This window comes from Onychostoma macrolepis, chromosome 10 (assembly GCF_012432095.1).
Source record: "Onychostoma macrolepis isolate SWU-2019 chromosome 10, ASM1243209v1, whole genome shotgun sequence".
NCBI lineage: Eukaryota > Metazoa > Chordata > Actinopteri > Cypriniformes > Cyprinidae > Onychostoma > Onychostoma macrolepis.
In genome coordinates, this window is record NC_081164.1 from 23654310 (window position 1) to 23680559 (window position 26250).

At 34.8% G+C, this 26250-nt stretch overlaps 1 protein-coding gene across 1 annotated transcript; it reads right to left on the reverse strand.

The window, feature by feature from the left end:
* Positions 1 to 947: 947 nt before the first annotated feature.
* On the reverse strand, positions 948 to 25537 carry LOC131548705 (M-phase phosphoprotein 9). The gene is made up of 24 exons (XM_058790201.1): positions 25396 to 25537; positions 23475 to 23749; positions 21942 to 22089; positions 21089 to 21178; positions 17711 to 18162; positions 16736 to 16883; positions 16270 to 16342; positions 15982 to 16067; positions 14631 to 14741; positions 14161 to 14558; positions 12911 to 13060; positions 11336 to 11423; positions 8738 to 8953; positions 8602 to 8649; positions 8456 to 8520; positions 7505 to 7606; positions 7160 to 7282; positions 6889 to 7049; positions 6112 to 6282; positions 5890 to 6010; positions 5693 to 5790; positions 4084 to 4274; positions 3145 to 3213; positions 948 to 1856 (listed from the first exon to the last, which is right to left on the reverse strand). The coding sequence occupies exons 2-24, from the start codon at positions 23711 to 23713 to the stop codon at positions 1755 to 1757; spliced, it is 3450 nt and encodes a 1149-aa protein (XP_058646184.1). The 5' UTR covers positions 23714 to 23749; positions 25396 to 25537; the 3' UTR covers positions 948 to 1754.
* Positions 25538 to 26250: the final 713 nt, after the last annotated feature.

Sequence of the window (26250 nt, forward strand, 5' to 3'; positions counted from 1 at the left end):
TAACTTCTTTTCTCAGAATTGATATAAACTCGCAATTGCGAGTTATAAAGTCAGAGTTGCGAGATAACACAATTACGAGTTATAAAATGGTAGAATTACGATTTATAGTCACAATTGCGAGATAAAACTCGCAATTCTGACTTTTCTCAGAATTGTGATATAAACTCGCAATTATAAAGTCAGAGTTGCGAGATAAAAACTCACAATTACGAGTTATAAAATGGTAGAATTACGATTTATAAAGTCACAATTGCGAGATAAAAACTCGCAATTCTGACTTTTTTCCTCGCAATTGTGAGTTTGTCGCAATTCTAACTTCTTTTCTCAGAATTGTGATATAAACTCGCAATTGCGAGTTATAAAGTCAGAGTTGCGAGATAACACAATTACGAGTTATAAAATGGTAGAATTACGATTTATAGTCACAATTGCGAGATAAAAACTCGCAATTCTGACTTTTTTCTCAGAATTGTGATATAAACTCGCAATTATAAAGTCAGAGTTGCGAGATAAAAACTCCCAATTGCGACTTATAAAATGGTAGAATTACGATTTATAAAGTCACAATTGCAAGATAAAAATTCTGATTTCTTTTCTCAGAATTGCGAGTTTGTATCACGCAATTGTGAGATAAAAAGGTCGCAATAACCTTTTTTATTTTTTATTCAGTGGCGGAAACAGGCTTCCATAGAAAATCATACCTTCCACCCAAGCTCAAAATCATTTACACTTTTGCATGTACGAATCTGGCAGGTTCACAACACACACACCTCTTTGTTTACATACATACAGAAATGAATTTTCCTTTTTTGGTCGAATTATGCCTTTAACACTCAAATAGTTCTGATGAACACAAACACATTTCAAGCTCATTTAATGAATGGTTTGAGCAAACAGCCAAGAGTCTAACATATTCCAGATGTTATCAAATCATAATGACTCAAACGCATGATTCAGTATGCGGTTTTAATTGTGGAACATTTTGTGCAACAGTTAAATAGATTCCATGAGCTACAGGAAAAAAAAAAAAACTGAACAGTCAACAACTAACAATGGAAAAGCAGAGAAGAGCATATTTCAAATTTCATGCATCAAAGTGAGCAGTACATCCTGTGCTGCACTGGAAAATGTCAGAGGTCTAGCTTTGATAATCATGTGTAAACAGTCGGTGCTGGTTTGAGTTTGTGTTCTTTGCGTAAGATGATTTCGACAAGGCAATTCAACTCTACTCATCTTATTATCAGATATGTGCTATCATTCTCTGCTCGCATATGGCACAGGCAATGTTATCATGTAAATTAATGAACATGCCACAGACAGTGAAAGCCTGATGATATTTGAGCAAATTATAAACCTTTTCAAGTGTCATTTAAATTAAGAGTCATAAGACACATAGTGGAATGGAAACATATGCAAATGAGCTGCCCTGCAGGACTGAATTTTTGCCATTCATTTAAATCAGCAGCAAACAAATCAAATAAAAAATATCGAGTCGAGCATACAATTTCCCATAATTCTTTGACATTAAAAAAGTAAATGTTTTTACAAATCTAGGCATTATTAAAATATACTTTATAGTATGTTCACCATGTAATAAAACATACAAAATAGATCCTACAGTAATAAAAGTAGAAATATTTACTGAACATGTACATATTGGAGTCTGTACATTGGAACGACTGTTCCATTGTAATAATAATTCATATGGTCCAGGGTAAAGATCATAATTCATGACAGTTCACAGCAGCCGTTGGCTATATGTTGGCAGAAGATCGCAGGATGTTGAATCGTTTCAGAGTCATGCGGATGAACCCAAGGTCGTGGTTCACCTTTTCTAGGCGATTCTCCAGTGACACCTAAAACCATGAAGTTCATAATGTTACGCATCAGTTTTTCCACCGATGTCTTTTGTTAGGCATAATCATCTTTTAAAATTAAAAAACAAAAATAAAAAAACAAAAGAAAATACTCAAATGAGATGTAGAGCCTTTCATTTGTAAAGTGTTACTGGATTAACAACAATAGGCATTATCGTGGTTATGCAATATATGCAACACTTTGAGGATGAATTTGCCAGCAAAAAATAACTATCATAATATATATATATATATATATATATACACACCATGGATTTTAGAAATGTCAGCTTAAACTGTAACATGCAGTATACTGAAATATAATTGCTCTTATCATGATTTAATATTATATTATATTTATTTAAAATATATTGCTTACTATATCTTTCACAGTGCATTTAATACATAATTAAATAAAAAAAATTATTCTTACTAATATATATATATATATATATATATTTCTTAATTTTTTTCTGGTATATATACACAACATTAATGTAATTTATCCTTTAATCAAGTAAAAAAAAGAAAAAACTTCTATTTTTTTGGCAAACAAAGTGCTACACAACAGAGGTTAACTGTTAACATTAAGAAGAAAAAAAGTGTGATTATACCTCTAAAAATAAAGTTTTATTAATATTTATTATTTGTAGTAGTAGTATTGTTATTACATTGAATCTTACATTCTACTGCACAACAGTAATATATTTCTGTCACAGTTTCTTCAAGTTAAACCAAACTTTTATTTTGATGGGTTGCTGTCAAGAACTTGCAGCTGCTATGTATATGATATTACGGTCGTTTTTCTCAAATTAAATGGTAAAATGCTAATGAAGGGACTCTCAGAGCAGCTGTAGAGATAATGTTTTTGTTGTCATATCGTCATATATTGCGGAAATCATAGCGCCCTTTGCACGAGGTCAAATGCTTCCACTGATTTGTAGTATTACTACAGCATTTCACCTCAGCATTGCTTTGTTCTTGTCAACAGTATCTCCGGCATGTTACGCAATGAATGAATGACAGGCTTTCTGTTATAACATCATGCAAGGTAAATAAAAGGGCAACACCTAGTGTAGAAGACTAATGATAAGATTCACGTTAATCAGATTTTGTGTTAAATCTTTGCAGAAATAAAAATGGAAAAAGATAGATTTGCAGCTTTTGAAAATCAATAACGAAATCGACCACATTTTTAAAAACGATTAACCGAAAAAAAATCAAATGTATTTATTTTTGCCCAGCCCTATTCTATATGCATGTGAATGGAAAGTGATTGTGTTCCCACCTCGTCTAACCTGCTCTGCAACGTGACACGGGCCCCGGCTCCTGGAATCCGGCTCAGTGCTGCCTCAATCTGTGGAAAATAAATAAATATTGGGTGAAAGCGTCATAGCTTTTAGCAAAATTGCTGGATGGAAACAGCTGAGATTAAACAACAGGGTTTTGAATTAGCACTCCTCAGCATGAATAGGAAAAGGGAAGCCTTTGCTAAAAATAGACGTGATTAACCAGCAGCTCTATAAAGACAGGTTATGTAATGTGTAGTGCTGAGGTCACAGTAGAAACATGCGCTGCCATCGATCATCAGTCTGTCTCAAACCAGCATGAGCCGTGAGCGAGTCACATGCAGTACAGACACTCACGGGATGTTGTGACATGCCTTCCACGAGCTTTCAGAGTTTCACAATGACTATAGCATGTTTATGGCCAGAATCGAAATAATGAATGAATACAATTGAGCTCGAAATAAATCATGGGTTTTAGAAATAGCTAAAAATATAATTTACACACACACACAAACAAAGATATATTGTTCCAATAAATTCTCACAGGCAGACTGTGTGTGTGCGCGTTTAAAATTTGAATGCATAAATTATATTTTTTTAAATATGTAATTTTTATTTATTTATTTATTTAATCCACAGTTGAAGATTATCATATTTCAATGTTTTTGTTCATTGACTTGCAAAGTTTTCCCATTTTAACAATTAATTTTCATTTTTTTAATGTGCATTTAAAAAAAAAAGTAAGTTCTTCATAGTGTTTACTATATTATTTACTAGTACACTATTAACTGGTTTAGCATCATTATATGGGTAATACTTTAAAATAAGGTCTCATTTGTACAAATTAATTCATGCATTAACTAACATGAACCAATCGACGAATCAGAATCAAGTGTTTTAGAGAGCCATGTCATAACAGGAAATATCCCACAAATCACCTGCTGCTTTTCCTGTGTGAGCTCATCAAAGAGGCGCTCTGCGTCAGCCAGCGACTGAATACGAGGCTGACAGGAGAGGGCCGTCTCTTCACCGGCAGCTTCCTGTTCCTCCCAGCTGGGTCCGACCGCAGGCTCCTCAGACTCACTGCTCTCTGCAGGCTCAGACGAGCCCACGCTGGACTGAGGGTTCACTGGGGAGGAAGTTCACACAACACTTACGTTTCCTGAGGAAATTCCAGTACTAACAGGGTTAAAGGGTAGCAAATGAGTAGATTGTTTTTAGGTAAATTTACCTATACACACACTACCGTTAAAAGTATGGAGTCAGTAAGCTTTTTAAATGTTTTTGAAAGAAGTCTCTTATGTTCACAGAGGCTGTATTTAATTGATAACAAAAAAAAAAAAATTACAACAGTAAAAACGGTAACATTGTGAAATATTATTACAATTTAAAATAAGTGTTTTCTATTTGAATATAAAATGCAATTTTATTCCTGTGAAGCAAAGCTGAATTTTCAACATCATTAGTCCAGGCTTAAGTGTCACGTGATCATTCAGAAATCATTCTAATATGCTGATTTGCTGCTCAAGAAACATTTCTGATTATTATCATATGCTTGATATTTGTGGAAACCTATGCTTAATAAAACCATGTGACAAAACCATAATAAAAGTTCAAAAGAACAGCATTTATTAAAATAAATATATTTGTAACATTATAAAATGCCTTTACTGTCACACTTTTATAGATATAATATTTATTTAAAAATGTTGTCACTATTTTCAATTCTGTGATATATAATAAATTTTAAAAAATGTTATATATAGAATTTTCCTAAATGACAAGTCATATGTAATAAAGAGATTTAATATTTTCAATGCTAAAACAGCATAAAGTTTATTATATAATAAATAAAAACGTAACTAATTTCATTCATTGTAGCAAAGTGTAAAAATAAAAAAAATACTATGTATTATATATGGGCAAAAAAGTTTTTATGCTCACACGAGGTGCTTTTTCAGGCAAAGAAATTAATATTTTGCAAAACTGCAATGGAAAAAAAAAAATTTCCGCATTTACATGGCGTATGTAAAAAGTCATATGATCATTCTTCAATGTACTATAACCTCCAAGAAACACTTCATACGTGGCCGATCTCGAGTATAAGGGGCTTTCCCTGTCTTTAATGCTTAGACAATTTACACTGCACACGTCTGCGGTGCAGATACGGCCACTGAAGCTGACTGCGGGCACACTAGTCAATGCTTGTGTTTATTCCAGCCGCGCCACGGCCACTGTTTCTGGCTCTCTATGCTGCTTCTGTAAAGATACACGCATACGCCTCCTTTGAATAAATATAGCTAAAATCTGCCATAATCCCACCGAAATCTGTTGCCATGGCTTATCAGGAGAGCCAAAAGGTTATGTTTTAGTCGCATAACATTGGTTAATGGAAACGCCGTCATTTCGCAATAATTCTTTAATCGAGATTTATAAAACGTCACCAAAGTTCTGCACAAATCTGTAAAGGAAACGCGCCTGATGTCACTGTTTCTTCTTCTAGGACTGTTACCGTGTGATAGTTAAACCTGACAAAAGCAATAATACCTTCCAGTCTGTCAGAAGCCTTAAACTGTAACCTCTTCCTTGGACTCGGATGGGACGGTAAAGAGGAGCTGACGCCGTTTCGATCAAAAACATCAAACCTAAAAAAAAAAACACAAGGCATATATATAAGACATTATTTACTGACACCTGATCAGTGCAGATGGCAAGTGAGTCACATAGCAGGTCAGAAATGTTACCTGCTCTGCAGGTGCTCTTGGGATGGAAGAGGGTGACCCAACGCGGTGGAGAAGTTCTCAGTCGGGCAGCGCTTTGGACTGGACTTGGCTGAGAGAGGCATGAGTAATGTGTCTCTCTTTGCTAACATAAAAAAAAACACATTCAATCAGTAAAGATGGACTTTTATCAGCTATTTTGAAAATGCATCAAACGCTCAAATGCTAATGCTTTGGGTCACTCACTGGGTGTGGCCAGAGGAGCGGCTCTCTGTGCTCTGGGGGGCAGAGATGATGACCTGTGACCCTCTGGAGAGAGACTCCTCTGGGCCCTCAGCACAGCTCCGCTCCGCTCCTCCACCGCGTCCCTCACAGAACTCTCCACAAAAGCCACCGTAGGCCTCCTCCTAGGCAACCCTAAAACACACACCACACAATAAAAATGACACTGACTGAAAAAGTGTTAGGAGTATTTAAATGACCAAGTGTAGATTCTCTGCAAATACTATAGATGAAATGTGGGCTCATAAAATAGCCAATATTATAGATCGGCAAGATTTCTGAAATAAGTCCCTTACGCTCACTAAGGCTGATCAAAGTAATCCACACCCCTCCTGTTCATCAATTAACGTCTTGTGAAGTGAAAAGCTTCTTGCCAAAATGACTCCATAATCCATAATGACAATAAAAAACAATCTCCTGTTGTCCTCTCACATCAAAATCCACCCACATATTTGTTTAGAACGGTTTTAGACTGTTTTGGCTTGTAAACAGTGTTAGATGCGTGTATATTTCTCTCCTGATTCAAACAAGATGACATTTTCACTGGAGAAAACAATATTATGGATATAGCCAAAAATTAAAAAAATTCAACAAAACATTGAAATCATAGATTTGTTTCTTACAAACATTTAACTTCACAAGACGTTAATTGATGGAATGGAGTGGTGTGGATTATTGAGATGTTTTTTATTAGCTGTTTAGACTCTCATTCTGACGGCACCCATTCGTTTTGTGACATACTGGAGGAACTGCAGCCGTTCTTGGATAGCGCGCGGCCCTCAGTGGCTTTGGTTTCCTCCATCTGGATCAGGGCCTTCATCATGGGCGTCAGGGGAACATCCCTCTTCCTCAGCTCTTCAGAGTGACCCTGAGTCTGTTCTCTCTCTGGTGGAGACAGCCGTCTGATGACAGAGGATAGTTCAAGTTAGAAATTACCTTCTCAAAGTGAATGGACCACAGCACAGAATGATAAAGAAATGAATATTGTGTAGAACTATGAATAAAGCAGTACCCTCTAGCTCCAGATGTCTGTTCACCTCTGAGACCAGCGTCGTTCCTCATGCCCACATCAACATCCCAGCACCCACGCTGCCTTTTACTCGGTGAAAGCAGAAGATCAGGGTGGTGGAACAAACTGGAAAGATTCAATTTGTGAAGTTTCAGGTTGGAGTAAAAGCATTTCAGGGATTCAAATTGAAGAAAGAAGAATAGAAGAAAGAAACAGTTCAGCTGTACACTAGCATCTGTCCATGAATCAATAACTGCTAAATAGGTGTATAAAGTTCAAATTCATTGTTGTAAAACACTAAAAGCTGTGTTTTAGACCCGTGATGAGTATGTGGTGTGAGTTTTGTACCCTGCTCCAGATGGTTGCGAGTGGCTGTGGAGAGATTGACGTGTTTTAGCCAGATTTTCGTGCTGTAGCTGTCGGACTTGAGCCTCTAGCTTAGAGACGACTCTACAAAACCATAGAGAAATTCATAAATAAAAAGACATTTAGTTAGTACACAAAAGAAAATCATATTATTTATAATTATAGCATTCATATTACTACCCATGTTACATATATTACACGTAAATATAATGAATGAAACTAACAAACATAAACAATTACATATTAAGAACATTTTATTTGTATTAGTAATTATGATTGTCATAATTATGTACATTTCAAAACAAATGACTTTATTCTTATAGACTTCCTAAACTTTATTTTATAATATGACTGGTAACACTTTACAATAAGGTTTCATTTGTTAACATTAGTTAACTATATTAGTTACAAGGAACGGTAGGTATACAGCACTTATTAATTTAAATTAATATTAACTTCAACATTTACTAATACATTATGAAAATCAAATGGTGTGTCTGTTAACATTAATCAGTGCACTATGAATTAACATGAACGTGAGTATTTCTATTAACTAACATTAACACAATTTAATAAATGCTGTAAAATATATTTCATTGGTCATTCATTCAAAATATTTATTGTTAGTTCGTGTTAGTTAATGCATTAACAAATGTTATGAAATGAGATTATTGTAAAGTGTTACCATAGGACTATTTTTCATATATATATATATATATATATATATATATATATATATGCTAAATATTAATTTAACAATTACATTATAATATTTAACAATTAAGTAATTATATAGAATTGTTAAATATTAATTTAAATTAATTTGTTAAATATTACATTTATAAAATTTTGCTATAATTTTACATTTCAGTGCAATAAAATAGTTGATATAATGATACTATTTGCAGATTTGCATTGAAGAAATCTGACTACCTTTTCAGTTCTGATATTTGTTCATTGGCATCAAAGAGCTTATTTTCAGTGGAGACCAACTTGTCCTGTTAGGAAAGAAACAACTGAATAGTTTGTGCACTTCTATGTACTATTTGTATCATGGTGTCAGATAAAACAGCTCTCACCTTCGCTCCCTCATGCTCCCTTCTCAGTGAATCATACTCGTGGAGGAGCTGCAAAAAAAACAGTGCATCGTCACATTGACCTTTATGGTCAAATATAACAGCATAAGGGAAGTTTAAAGGATCCTGCTCAGCTCACATCCTGTAGCATCTTGTGTTCTTTCTTCATGCGGGCCTCTTTCTCATCCACCTCCTTACAGGCGTTCTGCACGGCCTCCTCCAGCTGATGCAGGTGGTTCTTCAGTTTGGTCACAGTGGCGTCTTTCTCACGGCTGTTGTGTTTGGTCTCTTCTAACCGCTGCTGCAGGGCCTGGACTGTGGCGCTGGCCGCGTCGTATCGCTCTGGCCATGCAGCCTGGACAACAAACATATAAACTTCAGGTAAGCATGGTGTTTCAACCACATTTCAACCATGCTTCCAGTCATTTATGATCACTATTTTGAATTAAAGTTATTTTAAAAGAGATTTCTGAGGTTGCATGTCAGGCACCAATCCTTGAAATGAACACCTTTAAACAATGATAATTATTAGTGTACAAATGTCTCCAATATGACAAATAAAGAATATCTAGTAGGGATGCACGATATTATCGGACCGATATCAGAATCAGCCGATAATGACATCGGTCCGATATGAAAAATTATGGCGATATGTCTTGCCGATAGGAGGAATAGGTTAACTCGCATGTGCTAAGGGTGTTCTAGCGATTAGATCACGTCAGCAGTGTGATTTATTTTTGAAGAAAAGTTTTTCCTGAATGGCTGCATTTAAACTGAGAATACATGTACAGAATGATGCCTTTGGTGTGCGATAGAGTAAACAACACGTGCAGTGGCAGCAGCTGCAGCCTCCCCCGCCCGCTCAGTAAGGAGCTTTGATTCCATAAGAGGCGCTGTTGGCCTACTTTTACTAAAATGAAAGCAAAATACACAAATAACATTTAGACTGTGTTTCTGATTAAATAAAGCAGTAATTGATGTCATAAAAACATGAGTATGATTTGATTTAAAAAGGTCAGAAGCTATAGCTTACATGAATAAAAAATAAAAATAAAAATCACAAACATGAAGCTTTTAAATTAAATAATTTTATAAATACTGATTTATTCATTAATGTGTAATATGTTATATTTTTTAAACAAATTATGAGCGCTAAAAGATTTTCAAAATTCTTACAACTCTTTTGTTTTAGACCATCTACAAATGTTAAATTTTAAAATAAAATGTTAAAGTTACTACTGGATCTTTCTGAAAAAAAAAAAAAAAAAAAAAAGCTGTAACTGATATATAGTTTATTTATAGTTATTTTCAAAGCTTCAAATGTACTGTCATTATAAAATAACTTCATTATTGTTCATTTAATTCTAACAAATAAGTTCTTGTTAAAAACTAACCAAAATTAAAAATAATTTGCTTATAATTTCCACACAGGAGAGACTTGCTATTGTTTCCAAACAAAAGGAAATATATCGGTATCAGCATCGGCCCAAAAGAGTTGAAAAATATCGGCATATCAGATATCGGCAAAAATCCAATATTGTGCATCCCTAATATCTAGTCAATATTAACTAACTAAAATATAATGAAGAAGAAGAAGAAGAAGAAGAATTTAGAGCAGAACTTATTAAGAAACAATATATTTACTTTCCCATGTACATTTAATTTCCTGCTTCTGCTACTGTACCTTATAAAAAAAATAAAAATGCTTTGGTAAATTAGAATTATGAGATAAAACGTCATAATTATTACATTAAAAAAGGCATAACGATGAAAGTAAAAAGTAAAAATTATGAGACAAAAACTTGAAATGAGATACTAAGTCAAAATTCCCGCATTAAAAAGTCAATTATTATGGTCAAAATTGAGATAAAGTCATAATTATGACCAAAAAATTCTATGTACTATTTGTATCATGATGTCAATAATCAAGTCATAATAAAGAAGCCATAATTATGTTATAAAACATCAAAATAATGAGATACTACATCATAATTATGACAAAAAGTTATAATTGTGATGGTCAAAATTTAACTAAAAAGTCATACTGATGATATGAGATAAAGTCACAATGTCATAAAAAAAATCTAAATTATGAAATTTAGATAAAAGATAAAAAGGCAGACTATGATGTAAAAATATGAAAATATGAGATCTTAAGTCAAAGTTATGTATACCAAAAAGTCAAAATTGACATCAAAAATTGCAACTACGACTAAAAAGTAGAAAATTATGAGATCATGCTAAGTTACGTAATTATGACAAATTATGACAAAGTCAAAATTTTGTAATTACATCATAATTACGAGATTAAAAGTTTAAATTATGAGATAAAAAGTCATAATTATGTTATAAAAAGACATCTGAATTTCCATACTAACCTATCCTGATATTCTTCATACTAATTACCGAATAGTTGTTGAGCTTGAGGTTGCTATGATATGGTTCCTAGGGTGTTTCTAGGGTATTCTGGGTGGTTGCTAGGTCATTGCTATACAGTTGCTAGGAGGTTGTATGTAACCTTTACACAGTAAACATTCCGGATAGCTTTGAGTTGTGAAGTTAAATGTTTACAAAGTACATAAAAAACCTGTTTCAGTGACACAACCCCTTTAAAGTGCTTGTATATAATTTATACAATTTTGCTGACTACGAGCACAATTGCCATGTCAACATACGAGTCTCTCGTACACAAGCCGCTCATGTATTTCCTGTTTTAGATGGAGGCGGTGACTCATACCAGCTGTCTCTCCAAGAGGTGGTTTTTGATCTCCAGCTCTCGGATGCGTGTGCTCGCCTCCGTTAACGCTCGTTCCAGGTGCTGACATCTGCCAAACGATGATCAAAGACACAATCAGTCAGAGTTCATCGGACTCCGCCGATGACAGAGTGTTTATCGTGCGTTAAACACCAGACACCAGATACAAACAACAGGCTGAAGACAGAGCCAAATATATATCAATATACCACATTAGATCTACTGGCTATTAGTAAGTTGTAGGAGTGTAACTATACACTCGCGATTTAGTTCGATACGTGATGATACGCTAAAATGTTAAAATGGAGTTACAATTACTTAGACATAGTTAACAAAAAGCACTGTTCATTAACCAGAATATAAATATTCTCAACTTGAATGTTGAAAAACAACCGATAAAAACGTCACAATAATCCACAAGTAATCCACATGACTCCGGTACATCAGTTAACATTACGAAGCCAAAAACTGCATGTTTGTAAGAAACTAATTTATCATTAAGACATTATTTAGACTAAAATAAGAGTCCTCCATCCATAATATTGCTTTTTCCAGTGGTGTCTCGTTTGAATCAGGTGAGAAATATACACAGATAAACCACTGTTTACAAGCGGAAAAACAGTCCAAAACAGCTCTAAACAAATATGTGACCCTGGACCACAAAACCAGTCTTAAGTCGCTGGGGTATATTTGTAGCAATAGCCAAAAATACATTGTATGGGTCAAAATTATCCATTTTTCTTTTATGCCAAAAATCATTAGGATATTAAGTAAAGATCATGTGTCATGAAGATATTTAGTGAATTTCCTACTGTAAATATATAAAAACTTTTTTGATTAGTAATATGCATTGCTAAGAACTTCATTTAGACAACTTTAAAGGTGATTTTCTCAATATTTAGATTTCTTTGCACCCTCAGATTCCAGATTTTCAAATAGTTGTATCTCAGCCAAATATGGTCCGATCCTAACAAACCATACATCAATGCAAAGCTTATTTATTCAGCTTTCAGATGATGTAGAAATCTCAATTTTGAAAAATTGACACTTATGACTGGTTTTGTGGTCCAGGGTCACATATGTGGGTGGATTTTGATGTGAGAGGAAAACAGAAGATGGACTTTTTCACTGGAGGAAGCAATATTATGGATTATGAACTTGTTTTTGGCCAGAAGAGACAGTTTTAAGTTAAAATGTCTTCTTGATGCACTTGTTTCTTACAAACACATAGCTTTTTACTTCATAATTATGTTATAAAACATCAAAATAATGAGATACTACATCATAATTGGACTGGAGTGGTGTGGATTACTGTAATGTTTTTATCAGCTGTGTGGACTCTTATTCTGACGGCACCCATTCACTGCAGAGGATCCATTGGTGAGCAAGTGAAGTAATGCTAAATTTCTCCAAATCTGTTCTCACGAAGAAACAAACTCATCTACATTTTGGATGGATTTATTGTGACAATATATTGTTTTTTTCTTATTAAATATCATTATGCAATCTGAAACACTGCTGGAACAGTATGAATTCATCCTATGTATTGTTTCTCACCTCTCAAGCAAGATTTGGTTGCTTTTCTCCATGTCAAGAGGCAAATTCACCAGATCTAGTTTCTCCTTCAGGGCACTGATCTCAGCCTCATAGTACGCTCTGAGGTCAGTTATGTGACGGGCATGTTTCTCTCTCAGGTTTTGTCTCAATCTAGAAAGATTAGACAAACCATAAATTAGTGTGGCAGCACTAGAACATCAGATATGTGGATATACCAAATAACATCGGATAGGTAAGAATCTGGTAAAGCACTAAAATATGATCACTCAGCATCTTCAGCTACACTACAGTTCAAAAGTTTCGGGTCGGTAAGATTTTTGAAAGAAGTTTCTTCTGCTCACCAAGGCTGCATTTATCTGATCAAAAAATACAGTGAAAACAGTAATACTGTGAAATACGGTTACAATTTAAAATAACTGTTCTTTATTTGAATAGATTTTATTCTATTTTTTTTATTCCTGTGATCAAAGCTGAATTTTCAGCATAATTTCTCCAGTCTTCATTGTCACATGATCCTTCAGAAATCATTCTAATATGCTGATTTGTTGCTCAAGAAACATTTCTGATTTTCAGTAATGCTAAGTTTTCAGGATTCTTTGATGAACATAAAGATCAAAAGAACAGCGTTTATTTGAAACTGAAAACTTGTAACATTATAAATGTTTTTACTGACATTTTTGATCAGTTGCATCCTTGGAGAATAATTTCTTGCATTCATTTCTTTTAAAAAATATTCTTTTGAATGGTAGTGTTAGACAATGTTTGTCTAAGGACAGTGAGGAAGTTAAAAGGCAACTACTATCAATGCCTTGTAAATGCAATTTTGCATTAATAATTTTAAAGAATTTTTAATAGTCATAGTCCACTTTTTCCAAAAACATCTGATGTAACCTTCCCATAAAGACCATATGGGAAGGGATAATAATAATAATGATCAAGTTTTTGATCGTTATGCATTTTTGGTGTCTGAGTTTTTTAATGCATCACAAACTTTGTAAGTTCAAAAGAACAGCATTAACTTGAAATAGAATCGTGTGTAACTAACATTATAAATGTCTCTTTTGATCAGCTTAATACATCCTTGCTGAATAGAAGTATTAATTTCTTATAAAAAAAGAGAGAAGGGAAAAAATAATGACCAGTTTGTTTGATTGTTTTTTTGTGACCAAGCTTTTCAAAATAATTTTTGCCTTTACTGTGCTGTAAATGTCATTTCATGTTAACTTTAGTGGGATTTTCATGACTCTTACAGCGAGAGAACAACAGGGTCCTCCAGCGAGGTCGTCTGCTCCGGTTTCCCTCTGCCCGTCTCTGGGCTGTTTCTGTTGGGCTTGTACATCTCCTGAGCAGACGGTCCTCTGGGCTGTACGGTGACCGTGGCAGTGTGGCTGCCCTCATCCTCACTGTTGGCCTGGTTTGCTCTCATCGCCGCCGGGGAGGGAGACGTCCGGTCGGGCGCCTGCTGTGCAGACAGACTGCTGGTGTTGGACATGCAGTCGGTGTCGCTGTGGCTGCGCAGGGCCATGGAGTCGGGACTGACGGGACAGGCCCGGACCTGCGCAGACGGACTGCTGAAGTGGGATGGCGACGTGAAGCCTGACGTGCGATCCGAGTGCTTCACGTGCACCGTGGAGTCCAGAGTCAACACCTGGGTGAGAGAGCAACAGGTGAGACGTTCTGCTCCTTAATTAATTCTTGTGTTAATTGGCTCTGCTCTGACCTGAAGAGACGAGGTGGATGAGTTGATTAAGGAGTCCCATTCGTGGCCTTTGGGATCTGCTCTCTTGCTCTGGTAGATCTCCCGCAGAGACAGACGGTTCTCATCTGGAGTCTGTGTGCCACAGAACAACTTGTTCATCAGTTTATATTTAACCCTATAAAGCCTGCTGTATCATATTTGCTATGCAAATTTAAGGCCTTTAAATGATTAACATGATCAAAACTTCTCTGAAAAGCCTGTTGCACACAATCTACAACATGACTTCTGTCGTCTGATTGATAGTTTATACTTTTAAGAAAGTAAAATGCTTTTTAGCGTGATTGTAAAAACATCAGGTTGTGGTTGACGCGTCTTTTTGCTGTGAAATCTTTACTGAATTTTAGAGTAAACGTAAGAATAACTTTTATATTGTAAGGTGAAAACTTATCTACTTGGTTTACTTGATTTTTTCTGAAAAATTATGTATGGATAATCATGTTCAAATATGAGTATCGAATATGATCCATCAGGCTTTTGAGAAACGTTACATTTGTTCATCCTATTTGTTCATTATACTTTTTGAAACTACAGAGCTTTGATCATAAAACTAGGCATTTAAATCTCATCTTACTCAGACATATGTGACCCTGGACCACAAAACCAGTCTTAAGTGTCAATTTTTCGAAATTGAGATTTATACATCATATTAAAGCTGAATAATTAAGCTTGAAAATCTGGAATCTGAGGGTACAAAAAAATCTAAATATTGAGAAAATTGTCCAATTGTCCCTTTAAAGTTGTCCAAATTAAGTTTTTATACATTTACGGTAAGAAATTTACAAAATATCTTCATGGATCATGATCCTTGCTTAATATCCTAATGATTTTTGGCATTAAAGAAAAATGGATAATTTTGACCCATACAATGTATTTTTGGCTATTGCTACAAATATACCCCAGCGACTTAAGACTGGTTTTGTGGTCCAGGGTCACATATTATTGGAGAATTTCATCTTACTTTTTTTTCCCATATAAAATGTCAGCATAATCACCTTGAGTATAAGCTCCATATTCTCACTACATCATACTATACTGTAACTTAAAACCAGTAAAACTAAGCAAAACTTGTAGTTCTACATTTGTAAAACAATTGTAGTTCTCCGTGAAATGCAAAGTAACAGTGAACGAATAAAAAAAATACAATTGTTTCGTGATTTATTCGTGTGATTTATACTATTCTGTCACATTACTCTACTACTCACTGGAAAACATAGCTAGTATCTGGAAAAGCTATTGTTTTGATGCAGTTAAGATAATAACATTGCTAATTTTTAGTTAGTTTCTCCTAGAGACTAAGTGAATGAAATTTTACCTGCATGAGGACAAAGGAAGCACTTTCAAAGTTGTCAGGTAGAGGGCGGTATAACTCACTCTCATCCAGTTTCCAGTAAGACAGGCCTAGAAAATCAAAGGGAATATGAGTATGTGCATAGCAATTTCACAATAATCAGAAATTACTTCAATCTAAAGCCCTTATTCAAAACCTCTTCAAATGTAACATTACACATTATAATACCCCCCCTTCATACAATCACCATTGCATCTCTCCTGTGCGCTGTTGAACAGACAGCGGAGCTTGATTCTTAGTGAAATGTGTTACCTGAGGCTTCAGACACCAAACTGTCACTTCTCTTTAGAGGCAATGGATTTGTGGAGGCTGTGCTGCATCCACGCTGAGGAAAAAGCCAGAAAACAAAAAATTATTATACTTAGAAAGCAATTTTAAATGCACACAGAGGCTTCTAGGAACATTCACAGTAATAAGCTGAACAGTGATGCTTCATCTTGTCTCTGAAACAGCAAATGATGCACAATTCAAACGGTTTATCCGAGATGCATGACAGAAATTTTGACCAATTATGAATCTGACATTTTCTGCATTTAAATTTAGAAACTGGCAAGATACAAATATTGTCAAAGATATTTTACAGTAGATGGAATGAAATTTGAAAGTTTACTGTTTGAATTAGTAAAAAAAAGAAAAGAAAAATGCTTTGTTATTATATATAAAGATCCCTGCTGTTCATGATTTAAAAAAAAAAAAATCAATATTAATATGTTCTTACTTCAGGTAAGTGATCTGTGTGCTGCTTCGGAGATCCTGCTCCTGCTGTGCTCCTGTCCCGCACCTCCACATATGACGTCCGGTTTGGTGTTGTTCGGCTCTTTTTTTGTCTGTGTTTTTGCCTTTGGGCCCAGGAGGTCAGGGGTTGACTACACAACATACAACAACACAAAACAGCTGGATCTCTTAGGTCCGGTTTCACAGACAGGGCTTAGACTAAGCCAGGATTAGGCCATAGTTCAATTAGGACATTTAAGTGATTTTTATAAATGTGCTTAGAAAAAAACATTACTGGTGTGCATCTCGAGACAAAACAAAGGCACTGATATATTTTAAGATCAGTCAGTGATCCAACTAAGATACAACTAAGATCAAGTTTCTTTCAGTTAAAACAGCTCAGACTTACATTTTAGTCTTGTCTGTGAAACCGGGGGATAATGAGATAAAAACGATTCAACAGAGTTAATTATAACCAGTGTTATTATACTACTATTAATTTAATTTTTAGTAATATTACTATATGCTTTGTCATTTTTTATTAGTTTTTGTTTTTACAAATATTTCTAAATGGTTGTCATGATTTATTATTATTATTATTAATTTAATTACTGTTATAATTTACATTACGATTACCAGTTAATTCTATTTCAGTTTTAGATTAATTTCAGTTAGTAATTTTAGCAATTCAACTTAAACGTATTTCAGTTAGCTGCCAAGGCAATTTGTTTTTTAATTAATATTTTAAATGAGCTTTTACTTTTAGATGTTCAAATTTTAGAATTTGAATTTTAAAATTTGAATATTAATTTTGAATATGAACTTTAAACACATTTGATTGAATTTCTCATGACCTTAAAAAAAAAAAGTGTTTTGACCTAAAAGCTCATATAAATCTTTGAAATTAGTTTCAGACAAATATAAATTTCACTTTTGGTCACATTCATTTACTTTCATCCCTAACCATCTGTAACTCTACCTTATTACTCTCTGTTTATCAGTCGGCACATCAAGCGAAACTCTCTCAGTCGTCTGGAGCTTGTCATTGGCTCTGCTCAGTGGGTTTTGGCCCAGAGGGCTTGTGTCAGGTATAGGTGATGGTGTGAGACTCCCGTCCTGCTGGTTCGGGGACCACAGCGCCTCGTCCCTCCCCTCTGTGGAACTGGGCCGCCCTGTTTCTAACCCATGCTCCCAGGTGGAAAGAGTCCCATACCCACTGCTCAGCACAGTAACCATCCCCTCCTCCGAGCTCTCCTGAGGGTGAACGGTGAGCTGGGGGGGCGACAGAGGTCCTGGAGCCGACAACATGAAGGTGCTCTCCACTGGGTCCTCCAGAGGCTTGGGGTTCTTACTGGGCTCCAGAGAGTGAGTCTGTGTGCTGATTTGGCGGTTCTGTAACTGCACTAACGCCTTAATTTCATCCTGTATGAGCTGGAAGAAAACATGCAAGACCATTAAGACAGAATGAAACAAATTTATTAAGTTAGTTTGAATATTAAAAATTTCTCCCAGATTAAGGCCAGAAACACACTGTACAAAAGTAAACAAATGAAAATTGCAAGCATGAGGTCAATATATTGAAAGTACAATTAACATGATGTCTTGCATTACTGTAGCAGCAGTCATTACTGAATTGACAGAGTTGTGTCTGTGTATAAAGCTGATGTGTTATACAGTTAGTTTGCTCAATTTGAACTAACATGCTTAGCAAAATTCTGTATAAAATTAAAACATAAAAAAAAATTCTGAATGCAGAAATGTGTAATATTGTAATTTTACAGTTGTACTGTCAAATAAATTTATCATTAATATTATTATATTATTTTTCTTAAGTAGTAATTTTTTATTTTATTGTGAAATAGTATTGTTACAAAAGTCCTATTTATTATTTTGTTATACATAAATAGAAATTTCACGATTACATTATTTTTTATTATTATTTATCATAATGAAAATAATAATAAAATAATATTTTAAATTCAAATAAAGCACACACATTATGCTTAAACACAGCAGACCTCAAATAATTTTTAAACAGAATTTTACGTCGCAATTGCAATGCTTATCAGAGATAGAGAAGACAGACAGACAGACGGAAGTGTTTCCCCTGCTATTATATTAGGGGCGCTTTTTTTTTAAAGAATAGAATTAGAATAGAGAGTGCTAGAGTTAGAGGGTCAAATAAAGATGGAAGAAATGTGTTTTTAGCCGATTCTTGAAGATGGCTAAGGACACAGCTGCTTGGATTGAGTTGGGCAGGTCATTCCACCAGGAGACAACATTTAATTTAAAAGTGATTTTGTGCCTCTTTGGGATGGCACAATAAAGCGACGTTCACTCGCAGAACGCAAGTTTCTAGAGGGTACATACCGGTAGGTCTGAAGTATGAAGTAAAGGGGTGCAGAGTCAGTGGTGGTTTTGTAGGCAAATGCTTTGAATTTTATGCGAGCAGCCATTGGTAGCCAGTGCAGATTGATAAACAGAGGTGTGGACGTGCATTCTTTTCGGCTCATTAAAAATGAATCTTGCTGCCGTGTTCTGGATTAATTGTAAAGGTTTGATAGAACTGGCTGGAAGACCTGCCAAGAGAGCATTGCAATAGTCCAGCCTGGACAGAACAAGAGCTTGAACAAGGAGTTGTGAAGCATGTTCTGATAGAAAGGGCCTGATCTTCTTGATGTTAAATAAAGCAAATCTGCAGAACCGGCCAGTTTTAGCAATGTAGTCTGAGAAAGTCAGCTGATCATCAATCATGACAAGATTTTGGGCTGTTTTTGAAGGAGTTATGGTTGATGTGCCTAACTGGATGGTGAAATTGTGATGAAACGATAGGTTTAATGGAACCACAAGCAGTTCTGTCTCGGCAAGCTTGAGTTGAAGGTGATAGTCCTTCATCCAGCAAGAAATGTCTGTAAGACAAGCTGAGATGCGAGTAGCTATCGTCGGATCATCAGGATGGAATGAGAGGTAGAGCTGAGTGTCATCAGCATAGCAGTGATATGAAAAGCCATGTTTCTGAATAACAGAACCTAGTGATGCCATATAGACAGAGAAGAGAAGTGGTCCAAGAACTGAGCCCTGAGGCACCCCAGTAGTTAGATGTTGCGACTTGGACACCTCACCTCTCCAAGATACCTTGAAATGATTTATTATTTAACTATTTAATTTTATTTCTCTATAGTGCCAGATCACAACAGAAGTCATTTAAAGTTACCTTTCCTATAGAACAGGTCAACACCTTGTTCTTTTATTAAAACAAACTAAATAGCTTTGTTATTTATCTTATTTACACGATGGCATCGGCATGTCATTTCTGTGTCTTCGTTATGGTCGCGCTCTCTGTGTCGCGCACAGCGGAGTTCCGCCCCGATGCGCACACACAAGTAAGCACACTCCCACTCGTATTTGTAAATGTTAAGCTGCAAAAAGACTATTTAAATATGAATTCTGTCTATGTGTTAATGAATGGCGTAGCGGTTTTGTTTACTACTCATACTGAAGAGCGTGTGACGCTTCCGGTGATATTAACGTCTGCCGTCTCACTGAGGACAAAAATACATGAACAACATCTCCAGAACTGCTCTGAGAATCTATCATGAGCATTTGACCATTTCATTTGAGTAGAACTATCCTCATATCATATACACATAGAGTATTCACGGCAACCCTTCAAAATAAAAGTTTGGTTTACCTTGAAGTCATTGTGGCAGAAATAGCCTACATTACTATTGTTCAGTATAATGCATGTAAAACCTTATTTTTAAGGAATAATCATACAATATTTCTTCAAGGTTTTTAATTGCAATATTAAATCCCCTTAATTTTCCAAAAATTAAAACAGTTTAATTTTCATTAATTAAAAGATAAATTAAATGAATTTTTTATGCCTTACAAATTGTAAATACACAACACGGAATTTCTGAGGAAAAAAATCATAGGGCTGTTGTAAGAATAAATCAAACTTGTTTTATGCTTGCAAAAACACAGAATTTGGTAACAATAAAACATACGGTTGGAAAAAATTTAATTTCATAGGGCCCTAAACATGCAATTTTTGTAAAATTTTTAATAAAATGATGTTTAATAAACTGTAAATTGTTTAAGTTTCATGATTTTAATTAATTAGACATGCTTTTTGATTCATAAAATTTAATTTAACCATTAAAAAGGAGACCCCCACCCGCCAAAGCCGAAAATCTAGGGCAAACGATAGATAGATAGATAGATAGATAGATAGATAGATAGATAGATAGATAGATAGATAGATAGATAGATAGATAGATAGATAGATAGATAGATAGATAGATAGATAGATAGATCACGACCAGATTAAACACAAACACTTTGAGAAACATACCTGTATTTGGCACTGGTACTGCTCCTGCTGAGCAAGGATTTGCTCTTGATATTGCTTTTCCACCAACTGAAAAAGATGAAGCCACCGGCCCTGTTTGAATGAGAGAAAAACACTGTCAATATATCAGTATGTAAGAAAACAAAAATACAGATTCTCTGGATGCAATGACTTGAAGGAAATGCTAAGACAGACAAATTGGTGTGTTTTGGTTAAATGGGCTAGTGGTTTCACAGCTAGTAAACTTTACAGATGTGACTGTCATATGCCCAATCTCAGCACATAACATTTTTAAAGTCTGATGAACATATAACATTTTTATAGTACATCCATGTGTAATGGATTATCCACAGAGCTAGAAACAAAATTAGAGTCCTGGAGCATTTTGATAAATATATACAGACATTCATTCTTATTATTTTTATTTAACCAGTTGTCTTCATTATTAAATGAATGCATGAATAAATCTGTCATGATAAGTTTTTATTATAGCTACTATTCAAATATTTATATTTCAACAACAAATTGGAGTTAAAACATAAATATATATTTTAAAAGTTAATCTGAAACTATAAAAAAAAAAAAAAAGTGCGCATCAACATACATTTTTTTTTTTTTTTTTTAAATAGATAGATAGGGTGAATTTTAATTTCATGCCAACTTTAAAGCCCTCAAGACACTTCTAAATTATCTCATTTGTGATGTCAGGGATCAGCTGCATTGTGGGATGTTCTCCACAGCTCAGAGCGTGGCTGCTGCGGTCTCGACTCCCATGGGAGACCCCAGACGATGGCCCAGAAACCTGGGCCGTGACAGCATGAGGGAACGGACAGCGTGGTCTCGGGCATCTGCGCACCTCACAGTTCTTCCAGATCTCAGGGTCGGTCTCGCCGCTGCTCTGGATCTCCTGGACCAGGGCTCTGAGCGTCTCTATGGAGCTGGGGTTGATGAAGGGCAAACTTCTCCCTGAGCTGAACTCCTCCTCGGTGCGAAGACACAGATTCCTAAAGCATGTGACACGAGAACAAAGAGCGATTTTAAGTCATATCAACCCTGAGGGCTTGTTCTGGATTTAAAACAGCATATCGACAGCATCTTTGCAAGGACAAAAACATCACATAATTTATTTTCGGTTAGTTTTTCAGCCAATTAAAAACTTTAATTTTGGTTTTAGTGAAAAATTCATTTTGGTGCATCACTATTAGGATCTAAAACAAGCGTTCGTAAAATAGATCGGGTGAATTTTCATTTCATGCCCACTTTAGGCTCAAGACACTTCTAAATGATCTCATTTGTGATGTCAGTAATCAGCTGCATTGTGGGATGTTCATCACACCTCCGAGCATGTAGACAAAAATAAAAAAGCAGAGATTTCTGAATACAATAAAGCACAACATCAAGTAGAACTAAGAGATTAATCGAAACATAAACTGAAAAAGAGTTTATAAATCTGTGGTCAACAAAAGAGAAGCTTTTAAACTCCCAGAAGTTTTCAACCAAAATAAAAAGCTTGCTGCTACTTTTTGAATTAAGAAATTTAGACAGGTTTAAATAAATGTATTATAATTTGTACAGTTGCACTGTAACATACACGTATTATTTTGTTTAAATACACATTTTTTTATTTTACTGTGAAACATTATTACAAAAGTAATATTTATTATTTTGCTTCATATTTTACCTTGTAGATTATAATAATCATGATAGAAATAATAATAATTATTATTATTTTATAGTCATATATAATTACATTTTTAAAAAAGCACACAAATTGTGCCACAAACATTTACAACAAACCTGGAGCTCTTTATTTTTTAAAAACTGCATTTTACATTTCAATCACCATGTTTATCAACATAATAATAAAACTTTTTTTTTTTATTATATATATTTGTAATTATAAAAACACATGTATATTTATTTCCCCAAATCATGCAGCCTTAAAAGGCACAAAAATAAATAAAAACATTAATCATTTGCTCACCCTCAAGTTGTTCCAGTATTAATTTTTTCTAGTTGAATGCAAAATTGCAGGTTATTTTGACGAATGTGTGTAACCAAACGGTTGCTGGTCCCCATTGACTTCCATAGTATGGGAAAAAAAAAAAAAAAAAAGAACTATGGAAGTCGATGGCTACCATCATCTGTTTGGTTACCAACATCCTTCACAATATCTTCTTATGTGTTCAGCAGAAGAAAGAAATACATACAGGTTTATAATAACTCGAGGATTTTCATTTTTGGGTGAACTATCCCTTTAAAATCAAGCCAAATGCACAGCATGTGTTTCAAGCCTTAGAGTTGTTGTTGTGGATTTAAAGCAGCTTATTTACAGCCTCTTTGTGAAGACAGAAACAATGCACTAAAGACATCACATGATAAAACTGACCTTATTTTGTTCGAAATGCTGCATGCTGGTGTGGTGGAGGGTCTGTTTTCCCCTTCTGTGGCCTGAAGGAAGCCCTCGGGGTGGGACGCGGAGCGCTCCTCTTCAGGGAGACCCGATACGGTGTCCTCAGAGGAGACGATGGATGCCTCGCTCTCCTTCCCGCCATTGGCACTGATCTGGTCGTGGCTCAAGGCCACAGAGCTGGACACGTCCTCAGAGATGCTGTCATCTGTGGACATGCTTAAAAAGCCGTGGACAGAGACCGTGTGCGAGTGCTGTTTAAAATAATGAAGAAAAGCAGAGGACAAAACAGTGTTAACGGGATCTACATCAAACCAACAAATACTTCATAGAAGTAAACACTTATCCAAAGCAACTAGGGCTCAAACTTGCATCATTCCAATTACCAACCCAGATCTTTAACCTATAAGCCACCTATCCAAAAAAAATAAAGTCAATATTTATTTACCCATGCATATGTTTGAGCTCATATTAAATGAATAAACTGAAAAAATAAAAATAAAAAAACATATGGGTAATGTTTAAAAATATTAGAAATTGTAACTATTCATTCAAAAATATTTGAACCTAAAGTCATGATGTTGAGAAAACATCCATGTTATCCTTTGTGAAAACGAAGTATACTTCTGCATATTCTTAAAAAAAAAGAGAACTTATTACAGAAATAATGTACTTTCTTAAAATACTTAAGTGAAATTTGTTACTTGAAAATGTGTTATAATTTAAATTGATCTTAAATGCAATTATTTTATGTTAATTAGTTTAGTTACGGGGGTATATGTAATTTCATAATTGCTAATATTGTCTTCGAAATACGGTTAAAGTGTACTGCTGAACGCTGCAAGCATTTATTGTAATCTGAAATGTGTCATTTTGAAACTTGTCATATATTTAAATCTATTCGTACTTACAAACTTGTAATAATTAAGTTAGAATTTAGTTCATTAAATGTAAGACACACTACAGTAAAAATTATAATCAGCTACTCTGCATGTTAGTCAACACATCAAAAGATTATTAAAACACAATGACTTAAAAGGTAAAACATTAATTTGACATTATTACAAAGTGTGCTTAAGTGTGTTCAGAAACAGTCATGAGCGCCTCTCTTTAAATGCACTTAAGTGGCCTTTTATTTCATTAATATTATTTATATATATACATATATATATATATATATTGAAGTACACTACAAGTGCACATTCACTACAATTAAGCACACTTCTTTTCACAAGGGTTTTGTTTACTATTTATTTCACATTAATACAAATCACACTCAAAATGCCTAATGCAAGCAGGAGATAAAAATCTACAGAACCAGGAGTTTGAGCTACATTACAATGATGTTATAAAGACTAATTATCAAAACTTCAACTAAGAAAAGAAAAAATTAAAGCATTGTATCCTTTTTTAAAAAATGACAAGCCAAGGCATAAACAAAGACCCAGCTGTCATGTCAGACTGTCAGGACTTCATGGGCACATCTGGGAAATTCATTGTTTGCATGCAGTCGGACAACAACAGATACATTCACACAACAAATGCCATTCATTGCTATGAACTAGGATGGAGATCAACAGCAAGTTATCAGAGCCGATAAAGCCAGAAGCACTCACATTTAATCGTCAGATCAGTAAACAACACAAAGCTAATCTGGCAACCTACAAATACAGCCGGTGGTGTGTTTTATCGCATAGTTATTCTAATAGATGTCAAGCAGGCTCATAGATGTGGACATGCAGCAAAACACAGAGTCGCTATGGCGCTTCCTGTTCGCGCACACACACACACACACACACACACACAGCACGCATCACCTCTGCAGCTGCATCCCATCGCTCCAAACACAAGCGCTGGTACATTTACCATGACAATAACCCCCGAGTACCGTGTCACTTACTTGTTACTTTCTATCATCACTTGTTCTCCCATTTTGACATTTCCTCACGCGCCGCGCGCACTCTCTCTTTCTCTTCATCTGTCACTGTCTGACTGCTTCTAGCAACCTTCTAACGTTCTAACCAACGACGACACACTGCGCCGCGACACGCCATTGGTCGATTGAGTTCGAAAGGCGTCACTTGATTGGCCAGCACAAATAGTCAACGTCACTTCGGGCTCTGTGATTGGTTCCTTCGCAGGATTCTGCGCATTTTAAGGGAAAAACAGAGGTTCTGATTGGTTCTCTTTTGCGTAAGCCCGCCGCTATCGGCTTGTGTGCTCCGAAGAAATACTTTGGAAAAAAATAAAACATAAATAATAATAATAAAGGGAAATAGGTTGTATTTCAGTCAATCAATAATTAATATTCCTTAAAGAAAATTGAGCTTTCGTGGAACAAATTTATTAACTATTTTATTTTTTTTTTACCCAAGATTTCATGAACATAATGTAAATAATTAAACGAATAAACAATACAGCAATATTATATTTTTGCATGATTTTCTTTTGTAAAATAACTGCATTGTTGCAGTCATGAAAATCACTTTTTGAGAATTCTTCAAATTTTTAAAAACACTCAGAAAGCACACCACGCATTACAATACTGTGAATTCAGTAAAAAACAAAAAAGGGTTTAATTGTAACAATGCAAACATTTCCTATGGATCTAAAATATGATTAATCTTCTTAAAATTATGATTTTTATAAAATGTCATTCTTATTTTTAACTTTGGTTATTTTACTTGGGGTAAAAACAGAATTCACACGGCAATAAAAAAGTCAATTTGCAATTATAAACTATATTATGGCATTA

Bases quoted from the DNA above. Each gene is read 5' to 3' on its own strand.
- LOC131548705 (XM_058790201.1), bottom strand. From the start codon at position 23,713: ATGTCCACAGATGACAGCATCTCTGAGGACGTGTCCAGCTCTGTGGCC. The intron at 5,791-5,889 runs GTAACATTTCTG...TTTTTTTTTTAG, and splicing joins CAAGAGCACCTGCAGAGCAG to GTTTGATGTTTTTGATCGAA. The intron at 4,275-5,692 runs GTATTATTGCTT...CTTCCTCCCCAG, and splicing joins GGCTTCTGACAGACTGGAAG to TGAACCCTCAGTCCAGCGTG.